General features: G+C 38.4%; 1 protein-coding gene and 1 long non-coding RNA gene across 7 annotated transcripts in view; one reads left to right on the top strand and one right to left on the bottom strand.

The window, feature by feature from the left end:
- Positions 1 to 90: 90 nt before the first annotated feature.
- The window catches only part of dnmt3ab (DNA (cytosine-5-)-methyltransferase 3 alpha b), a 35,781-nt gene continuing 24,024 nt past the window's right edge, over positions 91 to 11,847 (bottom strand). For 3 of the 5 annotated variants that reach the window (XM_063908773.1, XM_063908776.1, XM_063908774.1), the window contains 15 exons: positions 11,719 to 11,826; positions 10,957 to 11,113; positions 10,696 to 10,842; positions 9,790 to 9,834; positions 9,378 to 9,457; positions 9,111 to 9,223; positions 8,110 to 8,293; positions 7,929 to 8,013; positions 7,058 to 7,203; positions 6,364 to 6,454; positions 6,048 to 6,196; positions 5,540 to 5,640; positions 4,206 to 4,275; positions 3,369 to 3,487; positions 91 to 3,235 (listed from right to left, as the gene is read on the bottom strand). In XM_063908773.1, the coding sequence (XP_063764843.1) occupies positions 3,094 to 3,235; positions 3,369 to 3,487; positions 4,206 to 4,275; positions 5,540 to 5,640; positions 6,048 to 6,196; positions 6,364 to 6,454; positions 7,058 to 7,203; positions 7,929 to 8,013; positions 8,110 to 8,293; positions 9,111 to 9,223; positions 9,378 to 9,457; positions 9,790 to 9,834; positions 10,696 to 10,842; positions 10,957 to 11,113; positions 11,719 to 11,826 (1,737 nt within the window). In that variant the 3' untranslated portion in view covers positions 91 to 3,093. The remainder of the gene's footprint in view (positions 3,236 to 3,368; positions 3,488 to 4,205; positions 4,276 to 5,539; positions 5,641 to 6,047; positions 6,197 to 6,363; positions 6,455 to 7,057; positions 7,204 to 7,928; positions 8,014 to 8,109; positions 8,294 to 9,110; positions 9,224 to 9,377; positions 9,458 to 9,789; positions 9,835 to 10,695; positions 10,843 to 10,956; positions 11,114 to 11,718; positions 11,827 to 11,847) is intronic. The other 2 variants (XM_063908775.1, XM_063908777.1) reach the window with 1 other exon arrangement.
- The window catches only part of LOC134881442 (uncharacterized), a 66,050-nt gene continuing 58,602 nt past the window's right edge, over positions 4,400 to 11,847 (top strand). For both annotated transcript variants that reach the window (XR_010168049.1, XR_010168050.1), the window contains exons 1-3: positions 4,400 to 4,534; positions 5,113 to 5,208; positions 5,523 to 5,685. This is a non-coding gene — a long non-coding RNA (uncharacterized LOC134881442). The remainder of the gene's footprint in view (positions 4,535 to 5,112; positions 5,209 to 5,522; positions 5,686 to 11,847) is intronic.

Here is an 11,847-nt window from a genome sequence, read left to right as displayed (position 1 = left end):
AATGCAAACTATAGAGAAGCATTTGAGATTGAAAGCCATATTTGTGCCTACATTTTATACAATCTAAATAAAAAAGGACAGGAGGCTGCAGAGTTTTGCACAAAAACAATACATTTATTCAAGTGTTCTCCAGCACAAGTACATACGGAGCCTCTATCTTCTCTCTGGACACTAAACTTAATTATGGGGGGGAGGGGTAGGGTGGAGAATGACTGCTACATTTGCTGTACGAACTGGTCTTGAGGAAAAGCATATAGGCCATTAACAGTTATGACAGAAAGAAAGTCACACAGAGCGTCAACAGTATCACCGAATATAGAAGTATTGACCTGCCTTGAACAGTAAAACTCAAATGTTGTTTCTGATTTAAAAAACAAAACAAAAAAACATCAATTCAAAACAACATTTTGAAAACAGACATGGAGAATATTACGCCGTGGAATGTAGGATTAAGAAGAAGCAATGCGTATTAAGCATACATTATTATGCTACAGTAAAAGTTATTACCAGATTTTTTTTTCTCACATGATTTTCCCACAGATAAGCACCAACTACAGCAATCTCTAGTCTAAAACAATATAGGAAACCTTTCATTATTTGTTATCCTTATTTTTTCAAGTACAAAGTTAAAATGCCTTTGTTAATATATTTATATGAGTGAAATAATAGTTATTTTCTGTTACTACAAGTAACTTAAAAACTGTCATTGTCAAGACTCTTCCAACCAAATATATTTTTCTTGTTTGGATAAAATGTTTAGCACCATTAGAAACACAGACAACCCCTATTTTAAGTCTTACAAAAGGAAACAGAAGCAGAAAAACACCACCATGTAGGGCTGTGCAGTGAAGTTGAGCGCGTTCATCTTAAAGCTGTCCTCAGGCCACTATTAAGATCACATGACATTAAATCTGGATTCACTTGACACAAACAAATCAGTACGATAAAGTCGACTTGGAGTCTCCCTACATCTAATGCTCAAAGCAAGTTTTGAATCAAATTTGTCACTTGATTTTTTAAAATTTTAACCTAGATTTCTTCCTAATTTGATGATATATATTAGCAAAGAATTATATTTGTACATCTCATACGTAATTTTAAAAAAAAATGGTAAAAACAAATTGAAACAGCCACCGGAAAACTCTATGTACAAAATGTACAAATATGAGGGGAAGTATTATAGGAGGAAGGGGAAATAACATCTGGTTAAAATATCACAAAGCACAAGAGCTCATATTGAGCCTGCTGTGCATGGACAAAAATGATGGCAATAAGGTCACTTAAGAAATTAATTACATTAAGAAAATTAAATTTCAAATTTAGAATCTTAAATATGATATAGATAAGCAATAACATCTGTTTTTATTACCCTCTATACTCTTTGAGTGCTGACATCTTCATCAAACACTGTGTCAGTTTTTCGTTTTGACAAACTGCAGCCTAAATCCTCCATATTTATCTTAGAGGTTACAATCAAGAGAATTACGTTTGTGAATAAAATCCAAATTTTGGATCAGCAATTAAATTTGTCAACATGACGACTACGATTTATCAGGGAAATAACAAAGGCCCAACTGTCCTTCACAAGGGACAACATATTATACAATGCGCATGACATAGTTCGCTAACTCTGTCTTACATTTTACAATCTTAATAGAAATAGACATTCTTTGAATCCGGGTACTAACATACCGTATCGCTGCTTTAAAACAGGGAACAATATGGATGATGGAGAAAAGGAAAAGGGGGTTGGGGTGACACATGTCAATCCATCTACTGTACACCGAGTCAAATAACATGGGTTTCACATATCAAAATCCATTTTTCACTTCTATTGGCACAGCCCTACTGTATACAAAAAGTATCACACGAGGGTAGATCAGTTCACATCATAAAACAAAATTCACAAGAAACCAAATATCTTTTTAAAATATCAAGAAAAAAGAAAGAATACATATAAAAGTGCTTTATAATGTTGATAAAACAGCACAGAATTGCTATAAAAAGGTAGAAGAACTTTGTGAAGCCGCACCATATTGTTGAGGTTTTTGCACCTGACAGTTTTTCAGTTTAGAGAGGTGGAAGTTAGGGAGAGTTACCCGGCCCGGTCACACTCCCGCCCTCCAACAACCACGCTTACTAACAGTTGTACAGTAATGTCATTGGTCAGGATGAAACTACAAAAAAAATAGTTTCACAGACGTTGATCTTAAGTTATTCTATGACAGAAAACATCATTGCCCATGTGGCTAGCTTCACTCTCTGTTTGTGCAGATCCAGGCAGTGAGCCCAAGTGTGGCAAGGCTGAGAGATTAAATTAGCACCAGTACAAACTGTATAAAAGCTGTAAAATGCAGAGAAGAGCATGAACTCTAATTGCAGTCTACTGTCTGTCACTTGCCTATAAAGTGAATGAAACGACCCACAACAGATTTTTCCAGCAACAGGTTAAAGATCTCCGTATTGTCTAAAGTTGTTTTGCCACATGGGCTATGATGTTTCCCATCTTCATTGAGCACCATGGTATTGTAACCATATAACAGTAGTACCTTTATTACCTTCAGTTGTGAATATAAACTGTAAACAAAGAGGTATATGTGATCTGGTGTTTTGGATTCTTAGAGACACAGCTATCCTGACACTGAAGAAAAATCGCCATTCTCTTCACATCTCTGTGAGGCTCAGTAGCTGGAAGCATGGCCGCACGTACAGTACGCTGACACAGCAGAAACATTTCACATATCTCAAAACCATTTCCTATCTTTCGGGTCTTTCCCATCGCATTGCCGTCTCTTTTAAAAACACATGTTTAGCACTTTTCTGTCTCAGTGTCTTGAGAAGAAAGCATAGTCTCAAGTATAGCTTGCACAAACAAATCAAAAATACTTGATAACACTGCTAAAAGGTAAAATGACATATCAAAATTAAATAGAATAAGAATTACAATTCAAATACGAGAAATAATGTAAAGTCTACGTCATTGTTTCGCTTGCAAATTATACAAGAGTATAATTTGAGGATCAAGGCTCTTATTTCTAGTCACAACATACAGCTGTGGGTCCTAAATGTTTCCGAGCAAGTTTATTTTGCCGCTCAAGCGCAGGCAAAGTAATCTTTGAGTGGTGCAAACAGGTGGCGAATAACCGGGACGCTCCAGGATCGACCAAGCAGCCTCTGCCTCGCCAGACGGCTCATGTTTGACACATCCGTATAGTGGACAGGGAAGCCAAAGATCCTGAGAGGAAACCAGCCAGACACGAAACAACACAGAGACAGAGAAAGGGGAAGACGGAGGGAAATAGAGTTGATATTTTGATCATTAAAGATCTGTAAAAGTTAGTTTAAAGAGCGGCCTTTCTGTTACATACCTCTCCATCTCAGTGCACCAGAGTATGTCTTCCTTCTCATTCATGTAGACGGGGAAGTGCTGGTCCTTGCCCTGCTTGATGGAGTTAGACCTGGTGGTGATGGTCCTCACTTTGCCAAACTGACAAAAGGAAGTAAATATTATCAGAATCAGAAACTGAATAAATAAAGAAAATAAAACAAACTAAATCAAGTATAGCAGAAATCTATATATAAAGTTTTAAAACAAAAATACAAAAACTGGTAACAATATGGAAAAAATATTTACAAGAAACATAAATATAAAATACAAGAAAAATATATAGTATTATTAAGCAATATGAAGCAACACTATTAAAAATATGTCCAATTAATGTTGAATAAAGCAAACAATGAAATAAAATATTCAAAAAATACTATAAAAAACATGTTGAAAAAATGTAAAGACAGAAATACAAAGTAAAATATAGCTTCATAAAAAAATGCAGGAGCCGTTTTTTTTTCCAAGGGTTGGATTTTGTGTTATGTTAAATTCTTAGCACTTACTGATGGATTATCAAGCTGTTAGCTCTTGCTGCCACTAGGAGCCGCCTGTGTGCGAAGTGCTTACTACTTCTTAAAAGTTAAATAAAATGTCAAGCTTTTTTACTTTTATTCTTTTGACGTTTCGTTTCAATAACATTTCTTGTCTGACTGTCACAGTGGTTTTGAATGCATGAAATCACAGAAAAAATATATAAATCTTGATACTATCAGTTACTTTGGACAAAAGCCTCTACCAAATGAATGTAATATAACAAATATGGATGCATGTACTTGTGTTGCAATGTATTTGTTCTGTCGAAGTATTACTCAATTACCTTAGCTGTTCTGCCGTGCTCTAAGCAGTCTTGAAGGTCCACCCTGTCATTGAACATAGCACTCAAAGGCCTGAAAGAGAAAGAACAGGAGCCATAACTTACATCTTTACTTTACTTCAAGTTCACTTTTTATAGATACATTCACAACATTATTCATCTGTAGCCAATCAGATGCCTTTATTTCGTTTCAGCCAATCACGTATGCGTAGTTCAGAGAGTTACGTAGCGCAACATCTGCGCAGTGTAATTAACGTCAACGGCTCAACACCTGCCCGGATGTCAACCTAAACACAGCGTCTTGTAACCATGGATGTAACGGGCTTCAAAGTGTGAGTACAAAGATAACAGGTTTAGCTTGTCGTAAGTGATGACATTTTGTTGAATTATAAATGGATTCTTTAGCTAAATATGTCGTTTAGCTAGCGACGTAAGCTAGCTAGCAAGTATTTGCATGCTACTGTGCTCTCTGCTTAGCTAAATTACACCTTGCGTTAATGAAGCTGTGGTGAGGGAAGTATTCAGAAGGTATTGGCACTAATGAGCAAGATGTAGACTACTTCAAGTCTTTAACTATTATAAGGGATGTCTTGTGATTAAATACTGCTGTTGATGTTTTCAGTCTGTGCTAGTTTTAACTCCATTTAAAGTGTTGGGTAGTTGTAGCCAAGAAGCTCAGGTAAACAGTAATATTAGTAAACCAAAATAATTAAATGAAAAGTAACTTTTTGACAAGTGTAATGGAGTTGAAAGTACAACATGATGTTTAGAGGAATATAATGGATTATAATTCAAATAAAGTACCTCACATTGGTGCTTGTGGTTTAAGTAAATAGTCTTGGTTACATTCCACCCCTGGAATGAAGTGAATGTTAATGAAAATAAGCTGAATGTTTAACATGTTTGACAGGCGCTATCATTCAATCTGAGGAGGCAGGACCGGCTAATGCACAGTCTTTGGCTATAAAGCTGTTTTGGTCAACTACAGCACCCTGACCAGGAGAAGGTACAAGCATTCAACTTGCTAATTCCTGAGAGTCGCACTACAAAGAAATTATAATATTGTTAAGCGCTGTAGAGGTCTGATGTGTAGGTTTATACTTTACCTCACAAAGAAGATTTTATTAAATGCATTTGAAACTAAAACAGTTTTCAACTATAAATATTTTTGTGTGCATTAAAATATGTATTTATTGGAGATAGTCTGACTGGCATAGTCACAACCCTAATTTGGCTGTTTCTTAAAAGCTTGTCACAAAGCAACTCTGTAAACATAGTCCTATATTTAAACTATATATTATCCCATTGTGTACGTCTCAGGCTGCTGCGTCCCTCACCATTCGCACACCAACCTGTTCATGCCAGGAAGGTTACCCCAGAAGTAGCGAGCGCGGTGGGCAGCGGACACTTCCTTGGCATCAATCATCACCGGGTTGCACTGAAATCCAAGTAAAGCAGAGGAGAAAACACATCAGGACCCAAAGTAAGAGGGTTACCATTTCATATTTAGTTTTACTGGCTCGTAGGGATAAAATGTATGTATTTTAAGTGTATTAAAATCAATTTAGGGTCAGGTGAAATTCTCCAAAATGTCTGAACTATCCAGGTCTTTGCATGACAAAATGCAAAATGGAGTGAAAAGATGGCGTCTAGGAGTAGATCAAACATGGCACATTAAAATGACATCAAGAGAGTCAGTGCTTCCTTCTCATGATCTGTGTCTAGAGATAATAAATTAGTGCCACAAGGGGGCATTCATAAGCCATCAATCCTTATGCCATTGGCATCACATCACACTGTATCTCTGGAGGATCAGATAAATCTTCAGCAACAAGTTCAGCTAACCTCTAAAAAGCGAGATATGTCCCTCTTATCGCTGACGCCCATGGCAACCACATTTTCAAAGAGCCAGAAGAAAGGTCGGGTCTCCCCCTCCTTTGGCCGGGCCTCGTGGAGCAGCCTGTAAAACTCAAAGAAGAGGCGGCCGGTGCCCTCTGTGGGACAAAGAGAGGCATTGAACAGTGTTGAAGTACATTAAGGGTAACATACCCATGATATTTTGGTGATTTTTCTATTCAGATAATCAACGTATCGGTTTTTGACATGATAGGATCTAAAACAACATTACAAAGAAATGTATAAAAGTGATCAGTTAACTTGCCAAAAAGACCTTTCCGTGCAGGGTTGACTATAGAGAGGTCATTGCATGGGCTTCCACCAATAACTAGGTCAAAAGGTCCCCACTCATGTATCTGTTTAAAGATAAGAAACAAAGTCAGAAACACAGAGCTATGGACTGAGGCAGTATAGATGAAGGGATGTTGTAAGATAAAGTGATCCAGCACTACACTCCGTTTCAGTTTCAGGTATATTGTGCATAAAACAGAGCTTTTGTTCTATGATTCAATAGCTGCCGATAGTTCTCATTATGATTGGAGTAAAATCGTTTTATATTTAGTAGTTACCACTGACGTCATCATCTGTATCTCATCTGAGTTCACAGTCTCTGTTGCCTTTTCATCCAAATATAGCTTTCTTTGTCTTTTTCTTTCATTCTTTGCTAGACAGCTTCTCTTTTTGATGAATCTGGGTTTCTTTCTTGGTACAGGAATATGCACATTTTTGCAATTCTTGCAGGATTACTTGAATTACTTAACAACACACTCTGCAGTCATAGCTTAGTACGTGGTCCCTGTATTTACTCAGTTGTTCAATAGTTGCTCATTTACTGCATTTAAGACACAGTGGTGATGTGCAATTTTAAGATTAGTTTCATTTTGCCAACCCTTTGTATGAATGTAAAGCATAGAACATGCACACAACTCTAAGCAAAAAAATGTGTTAATGAAACTCACATGTTTGCGTGTGACGTTCCTCACATCGCCGACATACATGATGCGACCCTGATGCCGGACAATACCAACAGTGATGGAGTCCTCGCACACTTCAGAGGCTACATAACGATCCACTTCGATGCCAAGATCTTTCAGCACCAAAAGCCCTGCACATAATGGTGTCAAAGGTCAGACAGTACAGAGTAAAACTGAGGCCAAAACTCATTTACAGTGCACAATGAAAAGCAGAAACTGAAGTGTAGCCCTGAAGCTGAATGGAGCCAAGTTAAAAAAGGATGAGGTAAGCTGAGTCGTACTTAAAATATATAGCCCATCTGTGTTTGTGATTGTGTATATTAAAGTTTACGTGCAATTATTTTTTCCTTATTTATTTAAGCTTTATTGCAGTTAAACATCTCCTTGCAGAGGTACAACATTTTAGATCAGAGCATGAGAATAACAAAAAAAAGACTCATGTCCTCGTAGATCACAAAGGGGCAAATATCTCAGTCTGCAACTTTAATCACCTTCCTCCAACTTCTTTCATCTATTTTTAAAACACTTAAGGAGACCAGCTCCCTTTGACCCAAATCACTCTGCCTAAAATACCTTGCTCCAGATGCAGCATACCCAAAAGGGCTTTTTCCTTTTAGGACGGACATTGCGGACAGATAGCAAGAGAAGGTCTTGAAAAACAACAAAGATAATACAGGGAATTCATTTCACGTTACTGTCCAGAGTATATATCACATATGGAAGTCAGTTGTTTAATTACTGAAATGATTGTGAACATTTTGTGTTTAATAAGGAAGTGGGGCATTTGTTTTGAATTGGTACAAACAGAACATTTTATCCAGACTTTTACAGAAAGGCGAGCCACTTTTTGTCTAACCTGTTGCTATGCCGTCAAATAGCGACAGGACGCGAATAGGCTTCCTCTTCTCCACCATGACTGGGGGGTAATCCCTGGGTGCATCCTGAAATACAACACAGAGGGAGAGAGGGCGGGACAATGAGACGCAAGGAAAATGAGGCTCCTAGTGGGATTTATATCCTGAAGCTCCATTACTCACAAAATCTTGGTCGTGATTATTTGCAAAGAAGTGCTGGAGACGGCTGGGCCAGTCACTGCGCCGCCCCAGCAGACCGAACGCGTTCTTTGGACTACACATGTAGCAGTTCCACGGGTCCTCTTTGATCGCTACTTGTGCCGCTCCCTGACCCACGAGGAGGTCAACACACTCCACACAGAAACACCTGAACACATGTCCAGGGGGTTAGTTAGTACAAGTATCCATTGGTCAGTTCATTGTGGGTCAAAGATCTGGTTTCATTCAGTAACTTGTTATTTGTGATAGATCTTAAATACCGAGCATACTGTAGGAAAATGTGCCTTTTCAGTGATGATGGTGGATATTTTTCATCTGAAGAATTCTTGTATCCGATATGACAGATTGAGTGGAGATGTGGACCTTATAATGGGTGTGTATGAAGCATGGCTGAAGAACTGCTGTGACAGATTATCTTTTCCTTTCATGTGGGACTGGGTCTCTCTCTTCTGTATGGGCCACTTAGGAGGTTTTGTTTGTTGTTCGATCCCAATTTTCATGGAACGTTGTGAAAGGGTATCTATTTTATTTCCTTCTACCAAGTTGTTTTGAAATACTGTCTGCTCCTGTAACTGAAATGATGTTGCTGCCAGTACATTTCCATGCACCTATTTTTATGCATATTTATTTTTAAATTGAGTGGAAAGGCTGTTTTTTTGTTTGACTAGCGCACTCCTAGTTAAGTCATCTCGGATAAGCTGCTTCTTCGACAGTTTGTTAGCTCTATAATTTCCACCATATTTCATCTCAATCCATATATTTTTTAATTTGCATTGCAATAGTGGATGACAGATTGCATAATTATGTGCTTTCTTGCGCTGATTGCCTGCAAATTCAGTTTTCATACAGCATGTTTCTTCTCTGTGCAAAAGATACTGGTATGATTTAGTTTTACACTGTTTAGAAAGACATTGTGGTTTTTGTACCACCACCTCTAATACAGTAAAACTCAGTAGTAATCTTACCGACAGCAGTTGTTGTTTCCGCACATGAGCACCTCTCGTCCTCCGCAGCAGATCGTGCAGTATGATTGGTAGCCATCGTCGTCATATTGGTATGCACATTCTAGGAAGCAGTTCTGTCAAAAGAAGAAAAAAAACAAGAGCAGTCTGACATCTTTTCCGATCCAAAATGTCATGAGGTGCTACTTGAAACAAGGAGCTGTGACTTGTTTTGTGACACAGTAGTTGATGTTGAGGCCCAGACTTTTAATGACCTCTATGTCAGCTTACCTTACAGCTCTGGCACATTCCGCCAGCAAACAGCGGGTGCTCCCGGCTAACGCTCAGACTCCCACATGAGATACAAATTTCTGCAGAAAGGAGTACAGTATGTCAGTATTTTAGAAAGGGGGAGGTCAAAGATGTGTGAACTCTGTGCTGCTGGGACGCTCCAAACTTCACATTTCAATGAAATAATTTGAACAGCTGTGAGGTGAAGATCTAATGAGTTTAGTGAGTGGCTATGTTTGGAGAGGACTCACAAGAGAGCAGCAAATCATGGAAATATTGTTTCTACATCTTGACTCTTTTATTAATGTTGATGCATACATTGGTGCTTTGCTAGGCAACAACACAGGCAAGTTTGAGGCGCGTAGGTGCTAACCCTGACAGGCTGCTTCAAGCCAGAGGACACAACACTTACCCTCTATGCTGCGGCACTTTTGTCTCACTTCTTGAACAAGGCGCTCTGGAAGTACAAAACATGTGACACCTCCATGAGACATACTTATGATTAACACTCAACATAAATGTGTGAGTTCAGCAGTGTCTCCTTTTACTTCCAGAGTTAAGTTGTTCTAGTTATTTATACTCAGAGATCAGAAGAAGAAAAAGACAATATGAGAATAATAATAGTAATGACGAATAACATCAAGCAACCATCCGTGTAGATGCATACAGTACATATAAACAATGAATCCCTTTATGTTTAAGAAAGGCTACAAGTTGTAATTCTTCGACTCTTGACACATGTTTTAAACGTTTTTAAAGAGGAACTGAATTCCAGGCCTCTGAGAAACCTTTGGCAAATGTCTAACAAATGTACAAACTACAAAATACCTCAACATTGATTCCTGTGGTAAAACAAATTCTAGGATGAGCTACATGGTATCGTCACAAGAGAAAATGTTACAAAATAATATTTGTTTTGTTCCAGTTCAGCAGTAAATCCATCAAGGCTACTTGTTGTTCATGCAGGAAACATGTTGCATCATTACCTCCAGCAGTATGATTAAAAAGTGCATTGAATGCTCGTTTTTTACTCTGGTTAAACAATCAGACGTTAATGGAGCTGACACATGAGTATAAAGAGCCTGAGCTGGAGTAGACATTTTTAACGCTTGTTTAGAAATAAACAAAATACAAACATCTATTCAAAGTCTTTAGTACAGCTTGAGCCTCACTCTCTTTCATCTTAAACCTGCCTCTCTAATGAACCTCTCCTCCACACACTATTTCTGAGACCACTTACTCTAATGCTGAGTCCGTCCCATGGGGATGAATACAGAGTTCATGACTCCTATTTTACCCATTAAATGAGGCCCCTTACCTCGTGTCCTCTCATCAATAATCTCCTTGACCTTGAGTTTCTCTGTTGTGCTTTTGCGAGGCTTTTTGGCTGGAGGAGGCGTGTAGGCCGCTGCTTCAGGCTCCACCCACATCTCAGGGTAGACCTCCTTATATGGGTTACGCTCCTCTGGGGGGAAAACATGAAATATGCAATAATATGATTAATTTAAGGAAGTGTTGCTAAATAGGTCCATCAACAGCTTTTATTTGTGAAATATAAAAGGGATTGACTTCCTCTTACCTTCGGGGGGCTCTAAGGCCTTGGGTCCAGTGGGCTGAAATCCTGTCATAGCCCAGTCAATCATCTGCTTGTTCAGCATTTCCACTGATTTTGAGGTTTCTGTCTCATCGCTGTCGGGGCAGGCCATGAAGGCTTTGCCTGCCCGGCTGCTGGCCGCCTGAAAACAAACAATATTAGAAACGGATGTTTATCCACGTAACAGAAACATAGTCAGTAAATGATCCAGTGTGGGATCAACAAAAGACACATTGACTTGATGTCCTAAAAAATGTTTTGATCATTTTCTCTGTATTCATCTAAGCACTTCTCCAGTGGTCAGAAAACGACTCAAAGATATTTGGAAATCAACCTTACAATTTATTGCAGAGTGTTAAATCAGAAGTAGTTCCAGTGCTTAAGTGCCTTGTAAAACTACAACTATTGTTTTACAACGTGTTAATGAGTGCGCTTTCGAGGTTTTGGAAGTAGTACTATTGTATGTACAGGACATGGCTGGCAGTCTAACCCTCATATCAGTGTTTATGCTAAAGCTAAGTGTCCTTTGGCTTGAGCTTAAATTTGGCGCACAAACAGAACTGGTCTCTATCAGCAAGAAATCCATGAAAAAGTGAAAACAACTGCACAGTGACGTATGTACGAAAAATGGATTACACTAGCAACTTTAAATAATACATTTGCTGTTATAAAAAAAGCAATTGTGTAATATTTTAAGCATTGCGCTTCGTATAGAAACAGTCAAACTGAAAATCATATGACACCCACCTGTAGCACCTCATAGATGGCTTTCTTGTACATGGGCTGCTTGTTGTAAGTTGGTTGGTGAAAGGCATTACTGAAGGAACTTAAAGGCATGAGCTTCTCTACACAGACCTGTACAAATACACAGAACAT

This window comes from Eleginops maclovinus, chromosome 19 (genome assembly GCF_036324505.1).
Source record: "Eleginops maclovinus isolate JMC-PN-2008 ecotype Puerto Natales chromosome 19, JC_Emac_rtc_rv5, whole genome shotgun sequence".
NCBI classification, from domain to species: domain Eukaryota; kingdom Metazoa; phylum Chordata; class Actinopteri; order Perciformes; family Eleginopidae; genus Eleginops; species Eleginops maclovinus.
The sequence above is the reverse complement of the archived record's forward strand: the minus strand, read 5'-3'. Positions and strand labels throughout refer to the sequence as shown.